We start from the raw sequence: 17,231 nt of genomic DNA, 5'->3' as shown, positions 1-17,231 counted from the left end.
AATGATAAATTAATATGATAATACCTTTTATATAATCAGTATAATAGTGGGGCGAGATGGAAAAACGGCGACCGTGCGGAAACCTTTACATAATGGTAATTAAACATTAAAACACCTGCGGCTTATAGTCCGGTGCGGCTTGTATACGTACATATTTGGGATTTCCCCTAAATTTGGCTGGTGCGGCTTATATTCAGGTGCGCCTTATAGTCCGGAAATTACGGTATATGTCTGAGTATACTGACATGAAGCCTTAAGGACAACCATTTTCTAAAGCATGCTCTAGTTTTAGTTTTAGAGGAAACCACTGGATTGATTCCCTTAACTAGAAGCTCGACCGGCCGGTGGTGCTCCAGCGACATAAGGGGAATAAAAATAAATAAATAAAGTTAACGCAGAAACCTGTGGCCTGTAGAATGATGTTACCATAGCTGCGCGTTGCTGTTTGATGTTGCATAGAGTGGTCCTAATTGGCACAAGATGGCTGAAATGTGCCTAGAACCTTGGCAGAGTACTAATGAATAGTCTGTGCAATGTCCATGCTTGATAGTATTTCCAGGCACTTGAGTGTTATGCCTCCAGTTTTACACCCAGGTATGAACACGACCTATGTGGTTGTTCTAATCTTCCTGGTATGTCTCTGTTGGAGCTCAATCAATTTGGTGCTGCTGGATTCACAGCTTCAGGGGATGTAGTCAGGCTAATGAGGACAGTGATATTAGGAGACACACAAACTCCATTCGCGAGCATTCGCACAAGACACGCATGCGCATTTAGTGCTATTTTTGTATGAACTGGAGGTGTTCATGCATATCCATTATTAGCACACCCTCCATTATACTGTGTTGACTGAAGGAAGCTGAGCCGTACCTGCTGACTTCATATCCCTCTACTTCATTCTCATTCACTGTGTACTGTAGCTCTTTCTCACTCCCCTATATTATGAAATAGATTTTCTTTTATATTTTACTATTTTCTATTGTCCTACTACTACAGACGTGTCTACAAAGTAACCACCCTTGACCATGACGTATAATTTACATTAACTTTATACAATGTAACAACCCTTATTTCTAGTGTTGTATACAATGTAAAGACCCTTATTTCTAGTAGTGTAAAGGTCGCAACATAAACAAACACAAAGGATTTAAAACTGAATAATTATTTACAAAATAAATAAAAGGTTACAAAAATATCTGAATTGAAGATGCCTAACCTATAACAGAAAACAACTAAACTAAGTACACAAAAGAAGAATCAAAGTCTCTAAAGGCTTGGTTTGGGTGAGAGGACAGAGGAATTTAATCTCTGCTGCTGTTAAGCTGACAGTCCTCTGAAACCGTGAGCTCCAACTGAGGCTTTATAGAAGAGGACTCTGAAGCACAGCCAATCATGGTGAGTGTGTGGACCTAATCATCCAATGGAAATGAAGGGGTACGTCCAGAGGCTGGACCTGACAATCTGCTTCCATCTGCTCAATCATTCATTTCACACTCAACAGCAACCAATCGGCACCACACCCACTCCACACTTCTCTCAGCATTCAGCTCCATTCCGCATTCACCACCTTATTAGGAACACAAAAATAAAGCAATATAATACAAGCCACCAATAAGAACAATATACAATACACAATACAAAATACGGCTGCCGTAACATACAAAAACAAATAGCTGATCTACAATATTTTTCTTTAAAATATATTATTAAAAAAAAATTCAACATGGAAATGATTGACCATTTATGCAAAAAAATGATAATTGCGATTATCTCAAACTCTCCATCCCTCACTCTCCCTGTGTGTGTTTGTTTGTGCGGGCCCTCTAGGCAGTGGGACGAGCAGCTGGACCCCCGGCTCAACGCCAAGCAGAAGGAGGCCATTCTGGCCATCACCACGCCCGTGGCCCACCCACTGCCCCCCGTCCTCATCATTGGGCCCTATGGCACCGGCAAGACCTTCACCCTGGCACAGGCCGTCAAACACATCCTCCGGCAGGACCACAGCAGGTCCGAACACGGGCAGAAAAAGCCATGTTGATAGTCGTGTGTGTGTGTGTGTGTGTGTAGGTGTAGATTTTAACAGACACTTTCGGTGAGTTTGCACCCAAAGTGTACGCACACATGCATATTGGCATACCATGTGCTGTGCCCCCCCCCCCCCCCCCCCGCTGAACTATGATTTGATCAATCCAGTTCTGTCACTGTAGTGACTTGTGCTTTGAAGTGTAATGACAGTGCATAGCACAAATGTCCTCTTTGTGCATGTTGCATTACATGCATATACACCCCCGTCACTGTGCAGAGATGGCAAGAAAAATAACAATGTTCCCTAAATCCATTAGAAATGTATGCGAGCATGTCAGGCCCCCTTAAATAGAAGAGATTGATTTTTCTTTTCATAAAGTTGGAGGTAATGAAAACTCCAGTGGAAAAATGTGCAACAATGCAATATTAATTTGAAACGTTCTAACCTATGTGTTTTATATATTCTATGTTTGCTTTTAACACATCTATAATTCATACCAGAGACGAGACATAGTGACCCCTGTAGACCTGCTTATCATTGTGTAACATGGGGATGTACAGATCACGGTCAGATACACCCAGCATGTCCCGCTTTCTACATATTCAAAGCGGGCCACAATCTGACGTATTCCGCTTGATATTTAAATGTAAAACACTGAATTATTTCTGCGTTACTTACAAGTCTATTTCACCAAGCTTATGCACTACTGTTTTACGTAGCCTTATCACGAATTAATTTTTATTTTTAAAGCTATTCAATTGTCAATATCTGCATCTTAAGAAAATGATGGGAGTGAGAGATGAGATCATCTTTATTGATTTAAAATAAATACGAGAGAAATTGAGAAACGACTGTTTCATGTTTGGTATTTGGGCATTGGATATTCAGCCAGCTTGAGCCAATTGTGCTTATTTTCAGTTTTCAACCATTTTTATTTATTTCGGTGCATCACTATTTATTTCTCTGAAGACCCTCTGAACCAGTATTTAATCTTTTCTGAACATTTAATCTATTCTCCTCACCAAAGCTTTGTTCTCCTGTCCTCTGTATCTCCAGGGTCCTGATTTGCACCCATTCCAATAGTGCGGCTGACCTTTACATTAAGGACTACCTTCATCCGTACGTGGAAGCAGGCAATCCGCACGCCAGACCTCTCAGGTAAGGTCACACAAACACACACACACACACACACACACACACACACACACACACACACACACACACACACATTGTCAGTCTATGGAAATAAAAGGGGCACAGGCAGACTCAGAGACTTGTGGAACTTTGGTTCGGATACACAAGCCAATTTTGAAGTAAATGGTCGTTTCTCGATATGTGACAGACACACACACACACACACACACACACACGTGCACGCACACAGATTCCATGCACTTATAGATGGATGAACTGTGTTTTTCCACGTTTACTTCATTTACCCTGTAAAATAATGTAAATGAAACCAATACATTTTTAAAATATTTTTATTCTATTCCTAGATTTGTACTACTATCTTGTGTCTCTGCTCAGTAGAACTTAATACCAAGCTCACGTTTTTGACCTAACCTTTTCTGGGCCATCATCAACGGCTGTGGTCTGTGGTGCCAGCTAAGCCCAGCATAGCCTGGAGGATTCCATATGACGCCTCACTGATCTACTGAATTAGCCTCCTGGTTAGACCCCTTGGTCAGAGCAGTCCATCTCTGTTAAACTGCAATTAGTGAATGATGATTGGGCTTGTGTTGCCCCGAAGCAACACGACTGGCAGACATCAGGCTGACTGCAGACATTACCTCCAGAATGCTAAACCATTCAGTTTGGCCTAAGGACACACACACACACGCACACACGCACACACACGAGCGCTTCAGACATACCACATCTCCACTTCTTCTTACACTGCATCAGTGATTCGTAATCCCAATGCTGCAGATCCTCTGGGTCACAAAACGAAAAGGGAACACGGTCTCTCTCTGACCTCAAGCTGTGTGTGTATGTGTGATTCTGCGCTAGCGAAGAACAGATGACTTGTTCCGCATGAGTGATCTGTGTACTACCTAGGAGTTCTGATATGAAATATGAATCCCTCTGTAATCACAGACTCAGGCCCTCCTGTCTGGGGTGAAGATGCTCTTAAAGACCAAATGGCGTAGAGGTTTGGGTCATGTAGTTACCCGTGCCAAGATGTAACTCGAAATATTGGAGAGATCTTTCTCCCTCGATTTTACATTGGTATTCCAATTTTCCTCATTCCCTTACATTGCACAGCACAGCAAAGCAACTCTTTAGCACATTAACAGAAGGAAAGTAGATTCTGCCATATGTACAGTATAATGTTTTACAAATATTAACTTGCAGTTGATTTTCCTAATCCAGATCTGTGGATCCAGTCTGTATCTTATTCCTCTGGATCTTATTCTCTTTTTCTCATATTTTGTCTTTTCATCTTTCCAGGGTATACTTCCGAAACCGCTGGGTGAAGACGGTTCACCCAGTGGTTCAGCAGTACTGTCTGATCTCCAGCACACAGTACACGTTCCAGATGCCCAGGAGGGACGACATCCTCAGGCATCGTGTGGTAGTGGTCACCCTCAGCACCTCCCAGTACCTCTGCCAACTCGACTTGGAGCCCGGTGAGGTCACAGTGCAATCTATAGTGTTCATTTAACTCTTGAGTGTATCTCAAAAGGTGCAGAATAAGAAGTCAAAAGGGTGAGAATTTGGCAAAAGTATAACAAACCATTTGCTAGAGACCAGACAGAATCATAAAACATGGGATGTGATGTTAAGACTGTCCATTGTGCCAATAAATGGTGTGGGCTCACATGAGATTTGCCTTGATGTTAAGAGTGGCATTGAGAGGTGTATTTACTTGCGCAAGCAGAGCGTGCAAGTAATGTTATCATGTTGTTATGTCAGGTGCTACGATGCGCATGTCCCTTAGCAGCATATGATATGTGTCATCTGCCCAGGCTTTTGACAGGTTGCTCAGACACCGTTGGTATTGGGTCATCTCCAATATGGAACATCCTTTAGCTGTCCCTTGGCGACACTTCGAGATTTGCTTGGCTTGTATTTTCAAAATAGTCTAAAATTGGGTTGAAACCAGGGCAGGAATTACACGGCGGCCATTGCTTCCTTTTTAACCTCCAGAGTTGTTTAACAATCTGGTCTCGGCAGATAAGACGTAGAGGTACTCTGTGCATCCATGTGCAAATCTTTTGATCAGCTGGGATAACTTTGGTATTTGGCATTTGGTCCCTTGCAGGGGACATTTCGCAATCAAGAGAAAACTCATTTGAGTCATGTAAAAAAGACACAGGAAAACAAACCAATTTGTCAGCACAAGCTTAATAACAGTCTAATGTGTCACCAGAGATGGCTTTGTCTCGTTGCTTAGGAACACTATTTGCCTGCTTCTAATGTACTTTACATCATTACCCCCTGCTTCTTCCCTTCTCCCGACATTCCATACTGATGAAAATCCCCGGGAGAAGAGGCAATGGGGACCCGTGGTGAACCTACTTTATAGTGCTAAGAAATGTCCCCTCCCAACCCACAGACGCCTAACACAGTGTGGTCTTCTAAATTATCTTTTCTTTGTAATGACTAGTCCTTACCCGTTCTGAATATAAGAACAGCAAATATATATATATATATAGAATATTAGTGGTCCATGACATGAAAATGATGTTTGACAGTCAGCAATATTGTTGCTTATTCTAGATGTATTTTCGGATTTTGTGACTTTATCTGGCCTGTTAACATTTTCATAGACCTGGTTGCTTGTTTCCCTCTCAGTCAATGTGGCAACCCTGGTGTTGCTAATGTAGCTTAGCACACAACAGCTAGTAGCAGTAGTAGTAGTAGCTATGTAGCAGCCTTCTGGCTTCATGTTTAAAAGTATTTTGCGCAATTTATGTCCCCGAATGTATGGATATGGACTTATGGCTCCATCCTCTTTCTTTAGTAGAAGTAGAAATGTAACGTGTTGCTGAGTGTTTAGCGTCCGCGCGCGAGCGCGCACACACACACACACACACACACACACACACACACACACCCCGCCTCCTGGCCTGAGGGGGTTGGAGTGATGTAAAAACAATATTTGTACAGTGAAATGCATCGGTAAAATGTAGCCTAGCTGGATTCTGGGAGCGTGCAGATTTTTTTTGCCATGGAGAGATGTGTGCTAATAGTGTGGCTCGGTCGGAAATAGACGAGAGACGGATAAACGGGGGTAAACGGCTGTGCTGTCTATTAGGAGACACACACACACACGCGGTGCCAAATTGTATAGGGCACATTTTGTTGTGTTGCAGCGGTAGCTAGAGGAAGCATGGCAGTGGGGTAACGGTGATAACGGTGGCCTGTGATGCAGGTGTCGCTAAGGGACGGAGGTGCGAGGTTAATTCACAAATAAATTGATTATTAATCATTAATGTGTCAAATGGGAAAAAGCGCTCCGTTAAGACCTCCATATAATTATGGTCCATGCCTGTGTGAAAAGTGGGAGTGATTTGTGCAGTTAATGATGAGATAACGCGCTGTCAGTGACATTCAGATATATATATATATATATATATTCAGACATTGTTAGAATTATTATTTAGATTGATTTAGTTGTTTCCCCTCTTCCACGTTTTGCAGCAGTTATTGTGTTCCTATGCCCACTTGATTCCAGGGGGCACCATGGGCCATTTTTGTCATCACTTGAAATGTATATATAAACAAAATAAGAAAATTAGCTCCTCTACATAATAGTATTAGAACATTAATGTAACTATTCTTGATTGTGGCATTCCAACTAAGGGAGTGGTTGTATAATGTCTGAACATTCCAACCAGTTGCATTGCCCAACTTGCCCATAATAGGGCTTTCACAAGTTTGTTTATATATATATATATATTACTCCAGTTCATCATCCACACCATACCATAGGAAGCAGAAAAAAAAGAAAAACAAACCAAGACAGCCACAGTATTGCACATGCCTCGAGCCCATTCAGTTCCCCCCCCCCCCCCCCATTTTTATTTTCCTATCCTAGGTCTGTCCAATCCATGTATTATTCTTTTTAAACATTTCTTGTAGTCAGTCCCCTCCCCACCATCGCCATTACCACCACGTCAGTTTATTTCTCCTAAACGTCACATTTCATATCTGTACAGTTGAGTTGGGGGCTTCAGAGGCTGTTCATTGGTTGTTATTCATCCTCTCTGCCGCTCATTTGCCATGCCGTTTCATCCACCTCCCCTCTACAGCAGTGAGCGAACGTTTGAGCTTTTTAAATCGGGTTGAGCTGCAGTCCTTTATAAAATGTTTTACCACAGGTGTTTGGCTGCTTGAAAGAGTTGATGGAGAGGCAGGGTTCTGTGATGGGGCAGAATATTTAGTGGACGGTCACTGTGCGGCATCCATGTTTTTCCACATAGTAATTGCAACTAGATTTAAACCTGGATGAGAGAACCCATGTAATTTGAAGTTGATTTGCCCTTCTCAAGAGGTTGGCAACTTGGCATGAAGTTCAATGAATTGTTAATGAAATGTCAGCATGGTAATCAATGGGCTCTGCCTCTATGCACACGGAATAACTCTTCCTACTTCCGGGCCCCTTCCCTACTTCCTTCACAGGTGTTACCGATTATACAAATTAAGGCTCTGTTCCATTTAGTGTACAGTACAGTGGTTCATAAATGTTTTAAGGTCCCCCATCACTCTGAGTGTACAAATGGATTTAATCCTAATTATCTCGCTGCTCCAGCTGTTCCCATTGTTGGTTGTGTATGTGCTGCTGGAGCTCGCCTCTCACACCTCTGTGACTGTTATGCTTACTGGCTACGTGCAGTGGCTCTCTCACCGCGATCAACTAGGTACCAGACACGCTAATGCACAATTATACACTCCAGGCAGTATTGTGTGAAAGGAGCAGATGCCCCTGGGGCTCGCTCAGCCTGTGAAGTGCTGCGATGACTAGACGAACCTGGGTTCTAGGCGTTGGGCTAAGTTATAGTTTATAGTTTAGTACAAAACTAAGACTTATAAAATCCGGGTAGGCATTTATTGAGCAATCAGTGATTTATAATTGTTTGAATCATTGACCATCAGAACCACATTACAGTAAGATTCAAGTTTCCAGATGTAAAACTAAATATCACTGTCACACATTGCACTTTAGGGGTATTCTAATCACATGTAGTAACCTAGTGCGTGTATTCTTCAAAAATGACTTGACGGCTGACACTGACTTGCTATGTCATTTTGGCAGGACTATTTTCTCATATCCTGTTGGATGAGGCAGCCCAGGCCATGGAGTGTGAGACCATCATGCCTTTCGCTTTGGCCAGCAAGACCACCCGCATCGTGCTGGCCGGAGACCACATGCAGGTAAGCCCAGTACCATTGGATAGGGTGACTGAAGGAACTCCATTATTTTAAAATTGGGTGTTCTAAGGGCCCTATCTTGGGCCAAGTTCGCTGAAGCCACTATTTGGGGATTTAGCAATGCGCAAGGGGTATTCCTCTGCAAATGTTTCTATCTTAGACACCATCCTTTATCCCTAAAACACCTGTGCTACCTGTTACATAATGCATAAGTGTGGTTTGGGCGTTACAATATTAAAACCAATAACCGTGCCAGATGCCATTGCCTTTAAGCGTTAACGGAAAAAACAGTCTTTCTCAATACTCTCAACACTCAGTTCCGGGGTAGTATTGCCTCAGACAGAGGCAGTGGCATAAAATGAAAACAAAAAGGATAGCTGCCGTTGCTACTGTAGATTAAATGTAGCATCCAGGTAGAACGATGAGAAATGGCACAGTATTTTCCCAGTAGAGCCAAGGTGTTAACTGCTTCACTGTATAGATAACACAAATTCATCTCCCATTAATCAAGGTTTCCAAAGCAACACTGGGAATTAAAACCTAATTTCCTCAGCTCCTTATTTTTAAAGACATGCTGTACAAGCACAGGATTAACACTGGACAACGGATGAAAAACCCCACAGATTGCAAACCGGAATTATTTTAATGACACTCTCACTCTTGCTCCTTTTGTTCCATTTTGGAAACAAACTAAAACATGTACTCTCCTTTTGGCTGTTACACGCTCTCTCACTTTGTCCAGAGACCAACAGTCTTTCTTTTCTTTTGCACTTTAAATCTCACTCTGGGCCTTCCTATCCCTTTATTTATTTTTCTCCCTCATTGTCTCTCGATTTCTTTCCACCCCAACCTTTCTCCCTTCCCCTCTCCCCTTTGGCCCTGTCGAGCTTTCCTCTAGATTCAGCCACTCTGGCTCCCTTTCTCTCTTCCTCTTTCTCCACGTCGGTCTGTTGGTCATTGTAATGGCATGGCTGCTGCTCCGCTGAGAGCTGGATGAGTCTGCTGAATTGTGAATGAAGGCTAAGGCCTCCATTGACTGAGTCGGCAAGCTCATTACAGCTGGCTGACCTTTTACCTCCTGCTGGCTTAAATTATGGATCGGACAAAAGACAAATCTGTGTTAGATAAGCAGCAGTCAAAAGGGTAGCAGTAATTGAGTGTTTGTGTAGGTCTAGTTTAGATTTAGATTTTTGTGTCGATGTGCAGTTGAGGGCTTCTTGTTAAAATAATGGTGGTAAATATTAATCATGTTTTCCATCAGTAAGTACCGATTACCAAACCAGGAATCTAAGAACATTGTACATACAGCATGATGTTAAGATCCATTCTCCCACAATATACGGTCAATTAAATAAATGTAAAAAGTGTCATTGAATTGAATGAATAAAAACAAGAAATCCTATAAACGTAGCAATCCATGGCACAATGCAAGAATAGTATCATTTCATAACAAAATTAGTCGGATCATAAAATTACAGGCTGGATATACAGTGTGGACATTTTCAGTCAAATCTTGTCACAACACTTGCAGCAGTGAGTTAAAGAAATGATTGAAGGAGGAAATGATGAGACTCAGTGGGGGAAATACTTGACCGTGTTTTAACTTACTATTGTGCTACTTCTCTCTCTTGCAGCTCAGTCCATTCGTGTACAGCGAGTTTGCACGGGAGCGCAACCTACACGTGTCACTTCTGGACCGTCTCTACGAGCACTACCCCGGCGAGTTCCCCTGCCGCATCCTCCTCTGTGAGAACTACCGCTCCCACGAAGCTATCATCAAGTAGGTTTGAGCACTGTGGGTTGATGGAAGAGTGGGTGAGAGATGTCACAGGAGATGGGCCGAGCTAGAACGAGGATGAGGTCAGAGATAGGGCTGACCCAAAAAAAATCTAATATTGAACCTTTGTTCGATGATGAGAAATTTGAAAATGAGAAATAAAATAAATAATATTTTTCAGTAAATGTTTTCAATTTTTTTAAATCAAAATATGTACAAATACCATGTGCTTGAGCTCCACGATTCATGAATTACTGACGTCAAAGCTTCAAATTCGGCTTGTTCTTAGAGCTAGAAGCTTTGACTTCAAAAGAACGATGGAAGGTCAGCCCTAGTCGGAGGAGAATGGAGGTTGTAGAGAGATAATTCAGGGAATCCAGTCCAATGAGAGAAAATGTATTGAGCCAAAAGTGGATAACTACTGTATGTTGTGAGTGTGACCACATCCAGATGTTTAGTTTTTCACTTTTTTGAGCGGTACCCCTTTTGGTGTTAGCATTATGTTATGCTTTAGCTATTGAAAAATAGATCTACAAGCTCATAGCGCGCCCCGAGTGGTGCGCTACGAGCTTGTAGGTCTGCTATTTTTGAAAAATCGAAGAACGACTGAGATAGAAACATAGCTTTTTCAGAAAACTGTCAGGATGTAGAAGACATCTTTAGAATCTGATCTCGGGTCAAAATGGGTTAAGGCATGAACAGCATAGGTCAAATATAGTTGAAGTGGTAGAAGTCATGAATTGTGCCTCATGTCCCCTCCATCTTCACCCCTTTTCCACAGCTACACGTCTGAGTTGTTCTACGATGGGAAGCTGATGGCAAGTGGGAAGCAGCCCTCCCATAAAGACTTCTACCCTCTGACATTCTTCACGGCCAGAGGAGAGGATGTGCAGGAGAAGAACAGCACGGCTTACTACAACAACGCAGAGGTAACGGCTCGTGATGTGTTCACATGTACAGAAACTGAAATTCATGACCCTCTAGTCTCTGCCAAAATTGCCATATGTATTCCCAGAAAGACTATACAACTTGCTATGTACGTTTTAGTGCACGATGAGTTAAGTTATTGGTGGTCTGTCACCAAACTCGCTAACCAATCAGGCACTGGTTCTCAGTACCGGTTCTTTGTCTGGAGCCGTCTTTGATGGGCTTAGCCTTAGACAATGACCCCATGGCAATTCAAATCCCCATAATAAATACAATGACCTCTGAAAGGAAACCGGGGGGCGGGGGTAAAAGGGTAAACATTTACAGAAATATCAAATACATTTTATGTAGTAGATGACTAATATCAAGGCTGATTGTATCAATTTATTTCAATCATGTTACACACCAGAGAAATAAAGACAAACAATTCCTCTCAAAAACAAATGCTTTCATTTGCGAGGGCATGTGATCAGGTGGTGTTTCCTAAAGTTTTACCAGACATTGATTTGTCTTTGAATTTCAGCAGCACACATAACATAACACGTGACATCGGAAATGCATGCAATGGACTACTTCACCCACAAAATGACATTATTTCTTTCATTTACTCACCCCATTATGTTTTCAATACACAGAAAGAAAATACTAAAACGGAGGCCAAGATAAATGGCAAAACTATATAATAAATCTGGTCAAAACCCCCAAAACAACACTCATAGTGTGATCCCAAGTGTCTTCTATGCAGTTTAACTTTCCAAATATAACCATAGAAGAGAACACTTTTCAAACTAAATGGTTTTGTGCACACCTAGCAGTGTTGTTTTTGGCAGGCATTTTTTTGATTTAGTCAGTCTTAGTCTTTTGGAAGAAATGCTTATTAGTTTTAGTCACTCTTAGTCATTTGGACAAAATGCTTAATTAGTCTTAGTCAGTCTTAGTCATTTCTATCCTTGATAGTTTTAGTCTAGTTTTTGTCATTTTAGTCGACAAACTTAAACGGTTTTAGTCCAGTTTTAGTCCAAAATTTAAAAATGTCTATAGCGTACAGGTATTAATGCATTGGAATCAAGGTTGACAGGTTGTACAACTTGTACTAGGTTGTACAACTTGTAACAGTTAAAAATAAAATGGAAAGAAAGGAAGCGCCAGCACACAATAAATGCCGTCATTATGAATAAAACATTTAGGGATTTCATGTTTGTGTGACTTCTTGACTGGGAAAGACCTGTTGCTGTTACGTTAATTTGTCTCTGGATAAACAGCAGCAACACACGTGTCTGCTGTAACATTAGCAGCATATGTTTAGCGGTCGTCTATTTGTGTTCATGTTAAATCGCCATGTTGCGATATGTTATGCTCATCCCCTCAACCAAATATATGCGACCGCAACTTACCGTCGCATATATCTCTTTGTGGAGAGCCTTGAGGTGTCGCTTTAAGTTGGTGGTATAATGGTATTCTTCCCAACTAACTTGAAGCCACATGGTTTGTCCCCGTCTCCCGGTACGAGGCACTCTGTTTTATTCTCTGTGACATTATATTTCGACGACCACCAAGCCCCGGCGTTGAGGCTGTGGGCGCCACCATCATGGTCAACTGACTCTGTGAAGTGAAGAAATGGGATGGTGTGTGTGTGTGTGTGTGTGTGTGTGTGTGTGTGTGTGTGTGTGTGTGCGTGCATGCATGCATGCATGCATGCATGTACGGTAAGGTGATGGGCGTGACCAACAAGGAAAGGAGAGGAGGATAGCAGTGAGAGCAGCATTTGTGACATTATTGGCAGAACATTTTCATGCATTTAAAACTTTGTTCGTCAATCCACTAACATTTTCGTCTAGTCTCGTCTCGTCAACGATAACGCACACACATCTCGTCATTGTCATCAAACAGAGCTGATTTAGCTCGTCAGCGTCAGTCTTTTTATTATTTTTATTATTATTATTTAATTATTTTATTGTCGTTCGTCAACATCACATCTTAGTCCTGGAAAAAGGGGCGTTGACGTCGTCATTTACGTTATTGTCATGCCTGATGAAAACAACACTGACACCTAGGCACTTGCGTGAGTGTGAATTAACTCCAGTTGAACCCCACAGGCACATTCAGGTGCATTCTTTGCTCGTCCATGTCACAGTTTGAACCGGAAGTGAATGAGATGGTACAATTTCTTCATGATAAAGGGATGTTTTGAACGCAGCGATGGAGAATAATTGTGTTCACATTGTGTTCTTTTGGAGTTTAATCTTTAATCTTGCCCTCCAATTCACCAACTTTTTTTGATCACTGGTTCACTGTAAAGGAATGTTACAGATAATAAAAATACTTGAATCTTTACTTGAATTAGCCTATACATGTATATGTTTGCTGTCAGATGACAACATAATTGCAGCTGTAGAAAAAGAGGCTCCAACAGTGCATTGCAATGTTGTACTATAGGAAGCTTAATATTCTCACATTGATGACAAGTGGGAAATAGTTATTTAAGTATTGAAATAATCTTGGGGCTAAACTATCAGACATTATGAATAATGCAAGATTGAGCAATGATACATGGAATGGATTTATATGGTAACATACAATGGCCGGTAGGGATGTTCAACACTATCAAAACAAATTCAACTGTGTGAATTGGAAGATGCATTATCTGGGTAAAAATTGACAGGCTATTTTAATTGCAATCCCAAAGCAATTTAGATAATCTGGCCCAGATTATCGTGTTTTGAACCTCAATGCGGAATCTGCCATGTTGAACATGAGTATTTTGTGTTGAAATGTAATTGCAATCGATGCATTGTGAACCCACCTAGGTGCATCTTAATCCCATTATGTGCTGTATAAAAAGTAAGGAAAGGACATTTCTGCGCTGTTAGACCAACTAATTTAAACTGTTACTCTAGACCGCAGGTTATAAAAACGGTGTATGTGCATTTGGTTGGAAAATAGCAATGACGGTTGCACTACGCCCAGCACCGCTTTGCACCGGGCAGAAGATGGAGACATACAGTATGGAATTCCCACTTTCAACTCGTATGGTAATAGAATATGGTTTCTCATTTCCCCATCTCTGCTTGTTTGGTCCGTGTAGGTGTTTGAGATTGTGGAGCGAGTAGAGGAGATGCGTAAGAAGTGGCCAGTGGCCTGGGGCAAGCTGGACGAGGGCAGCATCGGTGTGGTGTCTCCCTATGCCGATCAGGTGTTCCGCATCCGAGCCGAGCTGCGGAAGAAAAGGATGCACGAAGTCAGTGTGGAGAGAGTCCTCAATGTTCAAGGTGAGGGCATCTTTCAGAGAGTACATGGCTGTCACTTTTTTACAGTATGATATTATTTATATATATTACGGAATATTTCCTTCCACCCATATTATGTTAGAGATGCACCAATTGGAATATGTGTCTTGTAATATTGCACCAATTAATTGGTGTATATTACACCAATGTAATTACACCAATATTTCCTTCCATCTTTGCTAATTTCAATTTCAATAACTATAATTGACTATGATAATTGACTATGATAACATTTTAAATGACAATTTGCTTTTCATTTTCTTAACATAAATGAAGTACCGGTAGTCAAATTAAACGTATTTTGGCCTATCATTAAACACAGCTATTAAACACATTATTCTGACAGAAGGAAAGTGGAAAGCAGCTATTTCACCCAAAAAAAAGTGTCGCAGCTAATTAACTCGCACTCGTGCACATCCTGACTACCACACACAAACACCCCCACACATGCAAACTGCATTCTAGTGCTTACATTTTTAAATGATCTCACAGACGGATGTTATGTGATCATACCAGAAGCCCTGGGAGCTCAGATAAGACATAATTGTTGCAGTTTATCTATCTGTGGGGTTTTGTAGAGAAGATTAGCTCCCTTAAGCGTTTGTTTATCCTCACTGGAAATTAAATCGCAATCACCAACCAGGCCTATAAATTATAACATGATCAGCATAGCCAAGGTTTGCTCCCAGCAAACACGCTTTCAAATACCTTGCATTCATGTCAAATACAACTTGGATAAATAGTAGTGTTTTGAATGAATCAACTATAAAGATGTTTGTACTGCAGCTCTTAGCTAAACCACATCTTTGTTGCAGAGTCTCCTTCTGCTACCACTGTTTCTAAGTGGGTGAAATTGAGAAAGTTGAGAAGTGGTCCTCCAGTAAAGAGGCCTATCTGTCGGGGTCTGCCAACAAACATTTTGTTTAGACAATTGTATTGAGCCAGCTGGGAAGATTTCAGTCACCAGAGGCAGCACCACTCCATGTGTATAAATATTTATTCTGCTTACAAGTAACACAGCAGCTCACTGAAAGAACAAAACAAGTTCTAATCTAAAGGTCTCATGACTATTGGAAATCGTGTCTGCAATGTCTGATTCGATCGATTTCCCTGTTCCTAGGTAAGCAGTTCAGAGTGCTATTCCTGAGCACGGTGCGAACACGGCACACGTGCAAGCACAAGCAGACTGCCATCAAGCGCAAGGAGCAGCTGATTGAGGACTCAACGGAGGACCTGGACTATGGCTTTCTGTCCAATTACAAGCTGCTCAACACAGCCATCACCAGAGCCCAGTCCCTGGTTGCCGTGGTGGGAGACCCCATAGCACTCTGCTCTGTGGGACGCTGCAGGTAAAGTGAACCAGGACTTTCATTCAAACAATTGGCAGCAGATTTGAGTCCCCTCAAAATAGTGTGGAGTTTATCAAATCAATCTTGGGCATGAGCCACAGCGACTCAACAATGTAGTACACATTTCTAAGTTGCCTTGTTTAAGGCTATATATATCAGTGTTTATGATACTGTACTATATAGAGAGCAAAGCGTGCCAAGCTGGACTCAAGTCCTACAGTGTGACATGTATTGTAGACAGAGAAGCTTGGGGATTCTATGTTGGGATTTCTACTTGTGGAAAATCTAGAAACCCTAGTAAATCATGATTATACAGTAATTGTTCTGATATTTTGTGTAATTATCATTACAAAGCAGACATCTGTGTTGTACATTTTATGCACCGATTTTGGTTATAATTTTGGTTCAGAAACAACATATTTAGTGCTTAATTTTTCTAGCACTTGATTTTTTTGGTAGTTCTCCTTTGTTCTGAGCACTTCATCTATTCTCAACGTATTTAATCCTTATTGATTGGATAAGAGTACATGTTCGGTACCAAGAAGAAGTGTTCAGTTTGTAATAATCCCCCTAGGTTAAAATGGACCTTGACAGCTAGCGCATTTTCTGAAAATGTTTGAAAATGTACAGAATGAAAAATCTCTCTCTATCTATATATATATATATATATATATATAGGCCTATTGTCCTAGTGTTTACAGTGCTAACTTCTTGGAACTGAACAGAAGCTGGCTGATGCAGAAATTGCTGTGAAAACATTGGTCTATTGGAGTGAACTGAGTTGTCTTTACACCACTCTGGGGAGCAGTGCCAGGGTTAATTGTCTACTTGTGCACTCCTCTTTATAATAGAGCAAGCTATCTGTGCTATAAACACGAGAGGAAACTTTCTTTAAACCGAGCGAGAGAGAGCTGGCTCAATGGTGCACAGTTATAAAGGACTTTGGTTTAAATTAATATCAAGCAGAAGACCCAGCAATGCTAGGCTACATAGCCTATATTGACTTGCACCAATATGAGTTTGTGTGTAAGTAATTATCCCCAGCCCTGGTGTTTACCATGTTATGATCCTCCACAGCTGGAGCTTGCCAGTGTTGCTTTATATGGCCAAGAGAGGAAACATTTTGAAGTGCATCCTCATAGAACACACATTACTGTGTCTTCAATATTTGCCCAGCCCTCATCTCGTTACAGCTACTGAACCTCAGCCAGCCACGGCATTGTCTGGCTGATGCTTGTTTGGAAATGTCAGCCTGGGCAGACAGAGCAATTAAATTGACATGTCCAAAAGGAGGGTGTTTGTTGTTTGCCCAAGACTGACCTCTTGAAGAGAGGAGACGGACACAGGCATGCATGCACACATGCCTACACACACTACACTGAGACATCTAAATTACTTTTCCCCCCCTACCATGCCTAAATGAAGGCCCTGGTTTTGGTCAACCTGTATGTTTCCCAGATATCTTTTGCTTCATATAAACCAGG

General features: G+C 41.5%; 1 protein-coding gene across 1 annotated transcript in view; it reads left to right on the top strand.

The window, feature by feature from the left end:
* The window catches only part of helz (helicase with zinc finger), a 75,683-nt gene that overhangs the window by 34,856 nt on the left and 23,596 nt on the right, over positions 1 to 17,231 (top strand). Inside the window, exons 16-23 of the mRNA XM_080755250.1 lie at positions 1,828 to 2,007; positions 3,083 to 3,184; positions 4,481 to 4,659; positions 8,292 to 8,410; positions 10,042 to 10,187; positions 10,966 to 11,113; positions 14,197 to 14,380; positions 15,519 to 15,747. Of these exons, the coding sequence (XP_080611376.1) occupies positions 1,828 to 2,007; positions 3,083 to 3,184; positions 4,481 to 4,659; positions 8,292 to 8,410; positions 10,042 to 10,187; positions 10,966 to 11,113; positions 14,197 to 14,380; positions 15,519 to 15,747 (1,287 nt within the window). The remainder of the gene's footprint in view (positions 1 to 1,827; positions 2,008 to 3,082; positions 3,185 to 4,480; positions 4,660 to 8,291; positions 8,411 to 10,041; positions 10,188 to 10,965; positions 11,114 to 14,196; positions 14,381 to 15,518; positions 15,748 to 17,231) is intronic.

Source organism: Protomyctophum bolini (genome assembly GCF_963924005.1).
Source record: "Protomyctophum bolini genome assembly, chromosome: 3".
Lineage (NCBI taxonomy): Eukaryota > Metazoa > Chordata > Actinopteri > Myctophiformes > Myctophidae > Protomyctophum > Protomyctophum bolini.
Note: the sequence above shows the minus strand (reverse complement) of the source record. Positions and strands in the feature narration are given on the sequence as shown.